This window comes from Drosophila subobscura, chromosome O (assembly GCF_008121235.1).
Source record: "Drosophila subobscura isolate 14011-0131.10 chromosome O, UCBerk_Dsub_1.0, whole genome shotgun sequence".
Lineage (NCBI taxonomy): Eukaryota > Metazoa > Arthropoda > Insecta > Diptera > Drosophilidae > Drosophila > Drosophila subobscura.
The window spans coordinates 22,328,249-22,339,960 of record NC_048533.1 but is presented as its reverse complement, the minus strand read 5'-3'; the positions used below and the strand labels follow the sequence as shown (position 1 = coordinate 22,339,960).

Sequence of the window (11,712 nt, the reverse complement as noted above, 5' to 3'; positions counted from 1 at the left end):
TACATATTTTCGCCAGCGAACTGGTGAACAAAAATTAACCTAATATTGTATAATTAATTAATTTAAATTATTATTAAATAAAAAGTATGATCAAAGGATCATTAAATGTCTCATATTAATAGCTGTGATAATATTTGCGAAGACACTTTTTGTACGATTAATGTTTTGTGACGGTCACATCCCTACATAAAATACTAAATACCAGATAATACCGATATTTCTATCGATACACACTTTTGCTGGTGTTTTTGTTTTGGGTGAAACGTCGCAGTTGAAAAAATTGAAAAATGAGCGACAACACAACCAAGGAGGAAGCTTTCGGAATGGACCACGAGCAAGATCTGAACATCAAACAATACTCCCGCTGCAGCAGTGCAGGGAGCACCCACACACCCAACTCCTCGGCCCACAATTCAGGTAGACATGCGTTCCTTTTGCTTCCGGGGGTGGGGAACTGAGCAGATAATGCCTGGCATTGAATTTCCTCGGGGCTTCTCGCTATCAGCAGTAGCAGCCGTGGCTGGCGTTTTATTACACAGCCTTCTGACACTGTTTCTGTTTCTTACCCCTGTCTACACACAGATGACGACGACGATAGCGGCGGCGATGCCAGACACTCGACGGCGGCCAATTCGTCGCTCAGCTACAAGGAGCGCAGGCGGGAGGCGCACACCCAGGCGGAGCAGAAGCGACGGGATGCCATCAAGAAGGGGTACGACAGTCTGCAGGAGCTGGTGCCACGTTGCCAGCCCAACGACTCCTCGGGTTACAAGCTGAGCAAAGCGCTGATACTGCAAAAGTCCATCGAGTACATTGGCTATCTGAATCAGCAGAAAGTCAAGCAGGAGGACGAGGGTTCGGCACTGCAGAAGGAGGTCACAGCGCTGCGGATCATCAAGAATGGTTACGAGAACATGCTGCAGCATCAACAGGCCAACCCAGGGCCCGAGGAGGCACGCCTTACAGATGAGGCGAAATTTCAAGTGGTTCGTAGAAGGGAAATCCAATCCTATTCATACTATAACTCTTTTCGTCCCCCTGCAGTTCCAGGCCATCTTGGAGGAAATGTTTGACACATTCCAGCACATACCGATGGACAATTTCAAGCAGCTGACCACCGGCATTATACCCTGGCTGGAGGAGCACTGCAAGCCGCACATTCTCCGGAATATCCTAAGTCGCACGTTGCAGCAGATGGCCCAGGAGGCACACGAGAAGCAACAACAGCAGCAGCAGCAGCAGGCCATGGAGCAGGAGACTGGCGAGGGTTTCAGTTGATTGCAGAAATATGTAGTTTTGGTTTAAGATCTGTTTTGTTCATTAAATGCGTCATTTGAATAGTTGTAAAAGCGTTGCAAACTAAACTAATCGAGACCAATGATTACTTTTTGGCTTATCCAGATTAGATAGCGAGAGAGCTGTGTGCCTTGTCTGCTCCAGCAGCAGCTGCCGCACCAGCGCCGCCTTATCCGCACGATCAGTGTGAATGGCTTGAAGCGACGCACTCGCTCGCTGACCTCCAGCGAGGTCACTAGATCAGCATAGAACTTTTCCAGACGCTCACCGCTCCACACGTGATGCTGGGCATACCTCTTCCAGTCTCCTAGTGTAGTCTTTCTCCGAGAATACATAGCACACCTTTTATTTGTTTGTTCCGCTGCAGTGAGCTCCACATTCGAGAAAAACGTTCGTATGTTTCCAGTTGGTCCCAACATGGTCATGATGTATTGGGTTTCAGGTCAGGCGCTGCGGCAAGTCGGCATCTCCATGCTCATCCTTTAGGGCGTACCTGTCCAGAATGTGGTAGTACACAAGAAAATTGATATTCAGGGCTACCTGGCTTGCACCGCACGTGTCGCCCTGCGCAGCCAACACCTCCGCTGAAATTTGTTGGGCCACCTGCCGGGCCGCTTCCTTGGGCTGGACATAGCCGAGTCTATGGAGGGTAAAAAACCATCTAGATTCGCTAATTAGAGACATCCCAACTCACTTTTAAATACGACAGACAGTCGCTGTGGATAATTTTTGTTTTCCCGGCGGATACCAACATTTCGATTGATTTCGATTCACCAGTACAGTGGGTTTAGGTGGGTTAATCTCGGTATATTCACAGTATATTTTGAAATGAGTTGGTATATTGATGGTCTTATCGATATGCTTGCCGTCAAACTGGTCACACCGACACACACTTCAAAGATGGCGAACGATACGAGCAAGCTACTGTTGTCTTCACAACAAGAAAAACCCAATCATTATACGTAAATAAACCACCCAATTATACTCAAAGTGTAGATATTGAGCTAAGCCATTGTTCTACTTGTGCAGCTACCTGAAGGAATTTCGCGTGGAGCAGTGCCAGTCGTTCCTGCAGCACAAGTGCAATCAGCATCGTCCGTTCATATGTTTTAATTGGCATTTTCAAAATCAGCGGCGTCGGCGACCCGTCCGCAAACGCGACGGCACCTTCAACTATAGTGCGGATAATTATTGCACCAAATACGATGAGACTACAGGCATCTGTCCCGAAGGCGATGAGTGAGTATCCTGGGCATTATAAATTGCGTCGCCTCTGGGAACCAGCAGCACCAGAAACTGGGGATGAGACAACGCCAGCGAAACGACGTAGTATTTTTTCGTTTGCTCTTTGTGCTTCTTTCGTGTGTGTGTATCTCTTGTCTTCGTGTTTACAAACAAAAAGTTGGGTGCGGGTGTGTGGGGGGAACGTAGCGTCTAGCAAAAAGTGAAATTCAAATGCGCGTGTGTATCTGTGCGAGCCTGTGTGTGTGTGTGTGTTTGCGAGAAGGGTAGGCGTAACCTACGACGAGGCCACTGTCGCCCACAAAAGTGAAAGTGATTTCAGCAATTTCATTGCTAGCGAAGGGGAAGTTCTAATCCGCCTGTGGGCTGTCTCTCCGCCGGATGCTGCTGCCTTGGACTTGGTGGTGGTGTTGGCAAGGTATATTGTGTGAATGGTGAAGCGCATTTCTGTATGTGTGCGGGAATATGTGCGCGAGAGAGCGTGACTTTGGTCTGCCTTTCCACACTTTTCATATATCTTGGGTGGTGGTTGTTGCTCCGAAACTCACACAGACACCAACACACACTCACACACACACACATGCAGACGCACTGCTACAAGTGTGCGTCATTGTTGTTATTGCGTTTCGCTTTTGCGTGTTTTCTTCGCTTTATTTTGATTTTCCCCGGCAGGCTTCAAAATGTACAGTTATTGTGAAGCTTTGAGAGCGAGACAGAATGATTTGGGTGCAAGGTGTATTCCTATGGGGTGTATGTAACATATTTTCGCAATTTAAAGTGCATTTTCACCTGCCAATGCATCCAATATGGTACCATATGCATTTGATGGGAAGAAACTCCCCTACCCTGTGTTTCTACACTCTGGCAAAGAATAATACGCACTTACTGTTTCTGCGCACAACAACGCATTGTGACCCAGACTTGAAATGTTTGCGCTTTCTTCTGTGCCCACGCACAGGAGGGGAAACAGCTGCGTGGCTATTTTTAGATCTACCCCGAGCGTACGTCACTAAATTCCCCACCTCGTATCCACAGATGCCCCTTCCTGCACCGCACCGCTGGCGATACCGAGCGGCGCTACCACTTGCGCTACTACAAGACATGCATGTGTGTCCATGACACGGACAGCAGGGGTTACTGCGTCAAGAATGGCCTACACTGCGCCTTCGCCCATGGAATGCAGGATCAGCGGCCACCCGTATACGACATCAAGGAGCTGGAGACCTTGCAGAACGCTGAAATTACCCTGGACAGCACCAATGCCCTGAATGCCCTGGACAAGGAGCGCAACCTGATGAACGAGGATCCCAAGTGGCAGGACACCAACTATGTGCTGGCCAACTACAAGACGGAGCCGTGCAAGCGCCCGCCGCGCCTGTGCCGACAGGGCTATGCTTGTCCACAGTACCACAACAGCAAGGACAAGCGTCGTTCGCCCAGGAAGTTCAAATACAGGTGAGACAACCAGAGAAGAGTCCTCCCGGTTTAATCCTTAACTAACATCCTTTTTGTGCAGGTCAACACCTTGCCCCAACGTTAAGCACGGCGAGGAATGGGGTGAGCCGGGCAATTGCGAGGCCGGCGACAATTGCCAGTACTGTCACACACGCACTGAACAACAGTTCCATCCGGAGATATACAAGTCCACCAAATGCAACGATGTACAACAGGCCGGCTACTGTCCACGCAGCGTATTCTGCGCCTTCGCCCATGTAGAACGTAAGTTGCGATCCTCAATGGTTGTTCTGTAGGTTCCTAAGCTTTCGGCGCTGTTCTCCACAACCAGATTCTGTAGGGCCCAGCATAGGGATATATTTTGATACCTTTGAATTAACGTTCTGTTTGTCTTTTACTTGCTTCGCACCATGAATCCGAAAAACCAAAAACTATCTCTGAAACAACTGCTAAAAAAACCCTCAAAATATCAATGCATCAATCAATATATTCGCTTTGCCGCTCTGCTGCTCCGTGTCGCTTCTCCATAACTCCACCTCCCACCCAAAACAAGTTTGTGTAATGGCCGATGAGAAGACGTGGGAGCATGAACTGTCGCTTCGTGATCTCATTTCCAACGCCTTGCCCGACTTACAGCCACGGGATGTGCACCATTTGGGCGATAATGTACGTATTACCAGTAACCAGTTAGTTAAACAAATCCAGTAAACAAATCCATTCATGCATATCCTGTGTAACTATGTGTATGTAATCGTTTAATCCTCCCATACTACCCCCAACATTACCTCTACCAACAAACATTACAATCAGCCGCGCTAATCCAGCTAACGATCATCAGCCTAATTGTCTAACCAATCAATTCCCACAGAAACCTTTGGCGTGCTCTCATATTGTTCTCCTCGATTTTTTTCTCTCTTTGTTTCGTTCTCTTCGTAGTTGTTGAACATTGAACATGGTAATAGTACCAATAAAATGTTGGTAGATGCTTTGGAAAATACAAGAAATTCCAGCAAATTATTAAATTTCTCACGACCCCTGGACAGTCGTTGTGAGTATTTTGGGTGAACCTATAAGAAAATATATATACAAATATATTCAAGAAAATTCCTATTCTAAATGTTGGTTGTGGACAAATTGTCAGAGCTAAAAGCAGCAACGCCGCCTTGTACGCCTAACTGAAACTCAAATTTAAATGTACGTATTTATCTTCACTCTTTGCAAGTAGCTTGCTCACTGGACGATCCACGCGAGAACTCACTGTCGTCGAGTCTGGCCAATACTAGCTTATTAACACGTTCCTCGGCGCCAATTAACATTCCTAATACGACACTAAGTAACTCAATTAATGGTAAGTGAAGCAATCCAAGCCGGCAACGTGTCTAATGTCTCTACAAATAAATGGTTTTGTTTTGTTTTCTTCGATTTTGAACAGATTTTAACTCGGGTGGCTTTGCCGTCAACATTCCCGGCAGCTCGCTCACCTACAGTCCAACCAATCACGCCAATCTCTTCGCCATGGATGCATTCAACTACGGCGGATCCAACAAGCTAAGCAACTCGCTCTCGGCTGCCACACAGAACGACAACAGCCTCTTCTTCCCATCGCGCATCATGTCCCCTGGCTTCGGCGATGGATTGTCCATTAGTCCATCGGTCAGGATATCCGAAATGAATACCATACGTGATGACATCAACAGCAGCTCGGTGGGCAACAGCTTGTTCGAGAATACCTTGAATACGGCCAAGAACGCCTTCAGCTTGCAATCGCTGCAGTCGCAGAACAACAGCAGCATCACCAACGACTTGCTTACGAAGAACGCCCAGATCCACAAGCTGAGCAACCGATATGACGATGTGGTCTGTAAATTGAAGATTGCCGAACTCCACCGTGACAAGGCCAAGCAGGAGGCCTTGGAGTGGAAGGAGCGCTACGATCTGGCTCAGATACAGCTCAACTTGTCGGCAGAGCTGCGAGACTTGTCCATTCAGAAATTGAAGCAATTGCAGGTGATTAACTCAACACTGATATGATCCCCACATGCGTAATTTACTGAACCAATACAATCTTCTTTTCAGTCAAAGCTGCGAACCGATTTGGAGGAGGTCGACAAAGTATTATATTTAGAGAATGCAAAGAAGTGCATGAAGTGTGAGGAGAATAATCGCACCGTCACCCTGGAGCCGTGCAATCACTTGTCCATTTGCAATACATGCGCCGGCTCGGTCACCGAGTGCCCCTACTGCCAGGTGCCGGTAATGACAACGCACACCTAGAACATGTTCAATCAGCAACAGGGGGGCGGCCACAACTGGCCCTTTGGCTGATAGTTCGGATATTAAGACGCGACAACAGCATGACAATGTGCATGACACAAAAAAGTAAACTTTAGTCTGTAAGCGAAATGTTGAAGCTTCTGATCGAAGGCATATGTCAAAACTTTTACATATATATGAGTTATATACTTCAGCTCTATGCAAATTAATCATGAATATTAGCAATTACTAGGCACAAACTATTAATTGAATTAGCTAGCTGCTCTAAACAAATAAGTTATATATTTTACTTTGTGGTATTTTACTATTTTAATATGTATTTAATTTTTTTTTTGCATATCGACTACAGGAATATTTTGAAAAAGGTTTTTAAATTTAAATCTTATTTCTTGCATAATAATATATTTCATATATTTTATTTTTTTTCGTTTTATTCAATTTACTGCACGAATTTGCAATATTTCTCATATAATTTGTATTTAGTATCGTATATCTATCTTTTCTTATTATTTGTATTGAAATATGCCACACTTTCAGTCATATTGTACTCTTCACTAGTATTATCTAAAGAATTATGAAAGTCGGAACCATTACGGAATGTAATTGGTTTACGTTATGATAACTAAATGGTATATTAATTTTTCTAGACACTTTTAGCAATTGACTATTAACAAATTTTATAGAAAACAACAAATTGATCAAGTTAATGAAGATTTAACAATGTAATGTCGCATGCGACAGCAGCAAACAGCAACAAACAAACAAACAAACAAAACAACAAAAAACCACCAGTGATTTTATATAAGCCGATTTTCAAAACTGTATTTTATATGTACTCGTATGTGTGTTTCAATCTTGTGAAAATGACAAAAAAAACAAACAGAAAAACAGAATAACAAAAAAACAAATTTTCAAGCAATAATCAACCCGCCCCAGCCAAGCGTCATAAATTGATGTAACTGACGGATCATAAATCTTAGCCTGTGTACTGAACATTTTTTTCTCCATCTCCCCCTACCCGCTTGTTTAACTGCACAAAAGTAATTATAGAACATAAAATTAATTTGTAACTGAATGCGACAGCGCTTTCCCCTAATGAAATATTCATTTTGTTTTATGAAAACTAAGAGCCTTGGCTTTTTGATGATATGTGGATAGCCGAAGCACACGCAAAAATTACCAACATTCTTTATATACTCGTACTCTTATTAGGTTACTTTGTGATTTTTCTAGTGCTTTAAGTACTTATTTTGCAGCTGACTCAATTTTCCCCATTATTTTATGTAGCCCCCCCAGTGGAAGCTTCCAATTTAGCTTAAATGCAAAAGGAATGCAAAACAAATTGTCAATGTCAGAAAATAGTTGTTAAGATATATGAAATCTAGCATTTGGCAATGGTACAAGAACGAATATGAAATATACCTATATAGATCTATACATATATATTTATGAAGCATTTGGACACAGATTTGTGATGAAGGAAGTATAACAATAAATGTAACTCGATACAGCGAATCGAACACAGTTTAAACACAACATGTTAACCGGAGTTAATGTAACAAACAAAAGATAAGAACCGTCTTCAAAAAACCATTGTATTTTTTTGTGCAGCAATATTGTAGTTATCAAGAGCAATTTACTGGTCGCATACGACAAAGTTGAATGAGCAAATGAAATGTATTGTTAGTTAGTTTGAAAGAACTAAATGGAAAGGAAAGGAAGCTGGAAAATGTGAATTGAAATCGCAGCTGCAAAGGCATTTATGGAAAACAAAAGCAAACGCAAAAGCAAAACTATTACGATATACAAGAATATATACGAACCCTATATACACGAAAAGCAAATATATTATATATATGTATGTATTATTAAACAAAACAAAAAGCTAACTAGAAATGGCAACGCAGCGCAAAGGCTTTTATCTCTGTGTGTGTTTGTACTGTGTTTTTTGTAGGGAAGGAAGGAAGGAAGGATGGCCAAAAACAAACATCTGAAATACAAATTATTAAAAACAAAACAATAAATAAATGTGTGTTAAATGTAAATGCTTTAATAGTTTATGTTATAAGCGTACACAGACCACAGGTGGATAGTTATGAATGTAGAAATGGGTTTTATAATGGAGCTGTTGAGCGTATACCAAACCACTCTCTTTCTCTGTCTGTAGTACCCCTGACTCACATCGATTCCGGCACAGTGTGAACACTTTTGCTATCATACTTTACACACGAATACTCTCCAAGTATATCTAACAACTTGGGGGACGTTCGCTCTATCCTCGAATCGAAAAAGGCAACAAATGCAAATCAATATTTGAACATGTCAATCAATCCATTTTTCACGCGAAACGAAAGATATCTCATAAACTGAGAGGAATCAAACCAGGAATCGGGAACACACAAAATATATATGTATAGTGTGTACACAAATACTTATATATTTATAGACGAAGCATGTATTTTGTATACGCTACTGTAAGAGTGATTTTTATGTGATTTTGAAACTACTTGAATATGTGATCCAGAAATAAATGAAAAACAAAAACAAAAATGAACGAAAAAACCAAAAAACCAAACAAAACGACAAATGCAAATACACAAATATTTATATGTAATGCTCGCATACTCGCGACAGCAAAACAACGCAATAAAACAAATCATATTGTAAAAGAACATAAAACCTCAGAAAAAAGAGAAAAAACTCCAGCTCCAGCTCCATTTTGAAATCAAGAAGAGAGGAAGAGGAGAGAGTAATCGTACGGAACACACACACATTGACAAACACGTAGGAGCAGAACACAGAAAAAAGAAAGAAAAGCAAAAGATTAATGTCTAAAATATCAAATTGTAATATTAGATAGCGTTTTAGGGTTCTACTACCACGATGAGAGCACAATCTAAGAATTAATGTGTGGATCACCAGAATGCAGTCAAATACAAAAAGGCAAAACAATTCACTAAAATTAGATCAATAAGTAAATGTTTGCTACCGAAACTGTTTCATCTATTGTATGTAGTTAATAAATTAACAAACTTAACAAATTGTAGCGAAGTAACTGTAAGCAAAGGGTTTAGCCTGATTAGTTAATCAATGCAATTAGCAGAACAAAGAATACAATTTTGAACACCGAACAGGAATTTTAATGACGAAAACGCAGAGACCGAGCAAAATGCAACCGAAAGTACTGTCTGGGGGGGAATTTTTCATAGATCTACAACAAAAAGGAATTTAGCAGAAACACACACACACACACACACACAAAACAGAAGCAAAAACAATTTAAGGGACACAAATACAATGTGTGTGTTTTTTTTCTAGAATTTACAGACTACCGGCAAATATTTGTCAATATCTACAGAGAACTACAAAGCAGAGAGAAAGAACTTGCAGAACTTTTACTAGAACTAAATGCTGAAACTAGATTTTGAGACCAACACCTCAAGCAGCTGTACAGAAGTTAACCTCTAAAGGTGATAGGCAATAGGTAAACAAACAAATATATAACAAAATATTTATACACAAAAAAATATCCCAGTAGAAATTATTACTTTTTTTGCGGTTCGTGTCTTGGCTAATGCTCGCTTTAGTTTCGATTTAGTTTCGCTCTTTCCGAATGTCGCCTGGCTTTAGTTTATAATTATTTTATATTCCATGATATTACGAGTATTACTCATTTCCTGATATTGGAGTACACATTCTTCTGGTTAGTTCTGACGTGCAAGCAAACCTTATCGGGGGATTTAGTGACGGGAAGTGTGGCCAAAAAGCATTTAATTTTTATCAGACGCCATAAAGTGCATTCTTAAGACATTATGGAATTGGTTATCGCCACCTCAATCGGTTTCCACAATAAACAGAAATACACACATATATTTTACTTTCCTGTGTAGTGGACTCTTTCGCTTTGTTTTGCAAATGTTTAATGTTATTGCAAAAAGTTATTAACTAAAGTGTAGAAGACAGAGAATCAATCCATTTGCGTAGGATATGTGTTAGTATTTGAAAACAAATTGTAACGAAAGACAAAGTAACCAACAATAGAGACTCCGACTACCAATAACCTTCCACAGAGCAAAAACAAATAAAAAATGAAAAGAAATACAAACCCACAAGAGGAAAGAAATCCAATCAAATTAAATGATTACTAGTTATGCCCACAGAGTATGTAATTAAAAAAAATATTTATATATCAACAATATATTATATGATAGCGTTATCAAATTATTATCAAGACAAAAACAACTTGTGTAGCTATTTACTTATGTAGTTATGCATTTCCAATAACAAATGCATCTGCCTCAATCTATATACAAAGATCTGCTATGTGATCCTACTATGTGTACATTGGCAATAATCGAATGTTACCCAATCAACGGATGGGCATTTGCTGTGGAGAGTTACTACCATGTAAACTATGCAATTAACAAATTGATACAAATACAAATTACTATTTAAAAGAATGATTAATAAAAGTGTGTTTAAAGCCAGACAGCCCGCCCCTTCCCTCTGTGTTCGTTTATTATATGTACAAATATACCGCCTCCTAATTTGTTGATGAGAATGCTGCACTTTTTTTTCCATACCCAATATCCTTCCTTTTATTTTACTTTATTATTTTTGTGTGTGTGTGTGTGTTTTTTTGCAGTCCGCAGACAAGACAAAAGCCAAGGCGCTTGGTTCCCATGCGTGATTCCAATCTGGCCCAACAAAGAGCAGGCGCAGCGCAGAGAGAAAAGGGCAAATACGGGTATAAAAGGTAAAGAAGGCAGAAGGCAGAGGCAGAGTAGCAGCAGCAGAGACTCGTAAGAATTTTAAAATGCACGATAATCGTTCAGTGATAGCTAAGCAAGCCGACAATGCCTGCCCCTGCCCACCCTCCCCGACCACTTTAACCTGAGAGCCACAGCCACACAGGCCACAACCGAGGGAACAGAGTCAGAGTTCCAGGCAGGGAGCCAGTTTGAAACAAGGTAGGATCTGGCTGCTTCTGCTGTGGCAGCCACAGCCACTGCCGTTGCCCGTTGCCCGTTTGCCCGTTTGCCGCTGTGGCAGCGATATCGCCGCGTTCGCGCGTTAAACACAAGCGCAACAATTTTTATTCTGTCAGCGAACGCGTGCCTGTATTTGTGTGGTCCCGTCCTCAAACTGGACTGAGGCTCTGGACTGGACCCACGGACTAAGGGCTCCTTGTGGGCCCCGACTGCTGGACCGACTGCCTGCCTGCCTTCTGTCCTTTCCCTCCTTTCTGATGATCTTGCGTGGAGATCTCACGCGCTTGCGCCTGCGACTGCGCCTGCGCCTCTGCGCATTGTGGCCCTGGCACACTGCAATGCAAACGATCGAGCATATTAGTGAATTCGTCTCATTTGTAGCATGGAGTGTGGTGGGGGGGGGAGAGCACCATCTCTTAGGTAGCTGGCTGGCATATAAATAGGTTTTATGAGC

The 11,712-nt window shown here is 42.0% G+C and overlaps 2 protein-coding genes across 8 annotated transcripts; both read left to right on the top strand.

Moving 5' to 3' along the window:
- Window positions 1-251: 251 nt before the first annotated feature.
- Window positions 252-1,349, top strand: LOC117897565 (max-like protein X). The gene is made up of 3 exons (XM_034806506.1): window positions 252-417; window positions 583-986; window positions 1,045-1,349. Exons 1-3 carry the CDS (start codon window positions 288-290, stop codon window positions 1,276-1,278), a joined length of 768 nt encoding a protein of 255 aa, XP_034662397.1. The 5' UTR covers window positions 252-287; the 3' UTR covers window positions 1,279-1,349.
- Window positions 1,350-2,155: 806 nt separating this feature from the next.
- Window positions 2,156-8,831, top strand: LOC117897561 (RING finger protein unkempt). Of its 7 annotated transcripts, none has more exons than XM_034806497.1 (9): window positions 2,157-2,258; window positions 2,326-2,535; window positions 3,574-3,993; window positions 4,055-4,257; window positions 4,547-4,659; window positions 4,930-5,041; window positions 5,216-5,341; window positions 5,426-6,000; window positions 6,070-8,831. In XM_034806497.1, exons 1-9 carry the CDS (start codon window positions 2,197-2,199, stop codon window positions 6,265-6,267), a joined length of 2,019 nt encoding a protein of 672 aa, XP_034662388.1. In that variant the 5' UTR covers window positions 2,157-2,196; the 3' UTR covers window positions 6,268-8,831. The 7 variants fall into 7 exon arrangements, 6 of the variants coding, with proteins under 6 accessions (XP_034662393.1, XP_034662388.1, XP_034662389.1 ...); XM_034806498.1 differs by having other exon boundaries at window positions 5,219-5,341; window positions 6,070-7,837; XR_004649099.1 differs by lacking the exons at window positions 4,930-5,041; window positions 6,070-8,831 and having other exon boundaries at window positions 2,156-2,258; window positions 5,219-5,341; window positions 5,426-5,567.
- Window positions 8,832-11,712: the final 2,881 nt, after the last annotated feature.

Excerpts from the sequence above, each read along its gene's own strand:
- LOC117897565 (XM_034806506.1), top strand. The coding sequence starts at position 288 with ATGAGCGACAACACAACCAAGGAGGAAGCTTTCGGAATGGACCACGAG. Across the intron at positions 418-582 it reads CTCCTCGGCCCACAATTCAG|ATGACGACGACGATAGCGGC; the intron begins GTAGACATGCGT and ends GTCTACACACAG. Across the intron at positions 987-1,044 it reads ATGAGGCGAAATTTCAAGTG|TTCCAGGCCATCTTGGAGGA; the intron begins GTTCGTAGAAGG and ends GTCCCCCTGCAG.
- LOC117897561 (XM_034806497.1), top strand. The coding sequence starts at position 2,197 with ATGGCGAACGATACGAGCAAGCTACTGTTGTCTTCACAACAAGAAAAA. Across the intron at positions 2,259-2,325 it reads GAAAAACCCAATCATTATAC|CTACCTGAAGGAATTTCGCG; the intron begins GTAAATAAACCA and ends CTACTTGTGCAG. Across the intron at positions 6,001-6,069 it reads AGAAATTGAAGCAATTGCAG|TCAAAGCTGCGAACCGATTT; the intron begins GTGATTAACTCA and ends TCTTCTTTTCAG.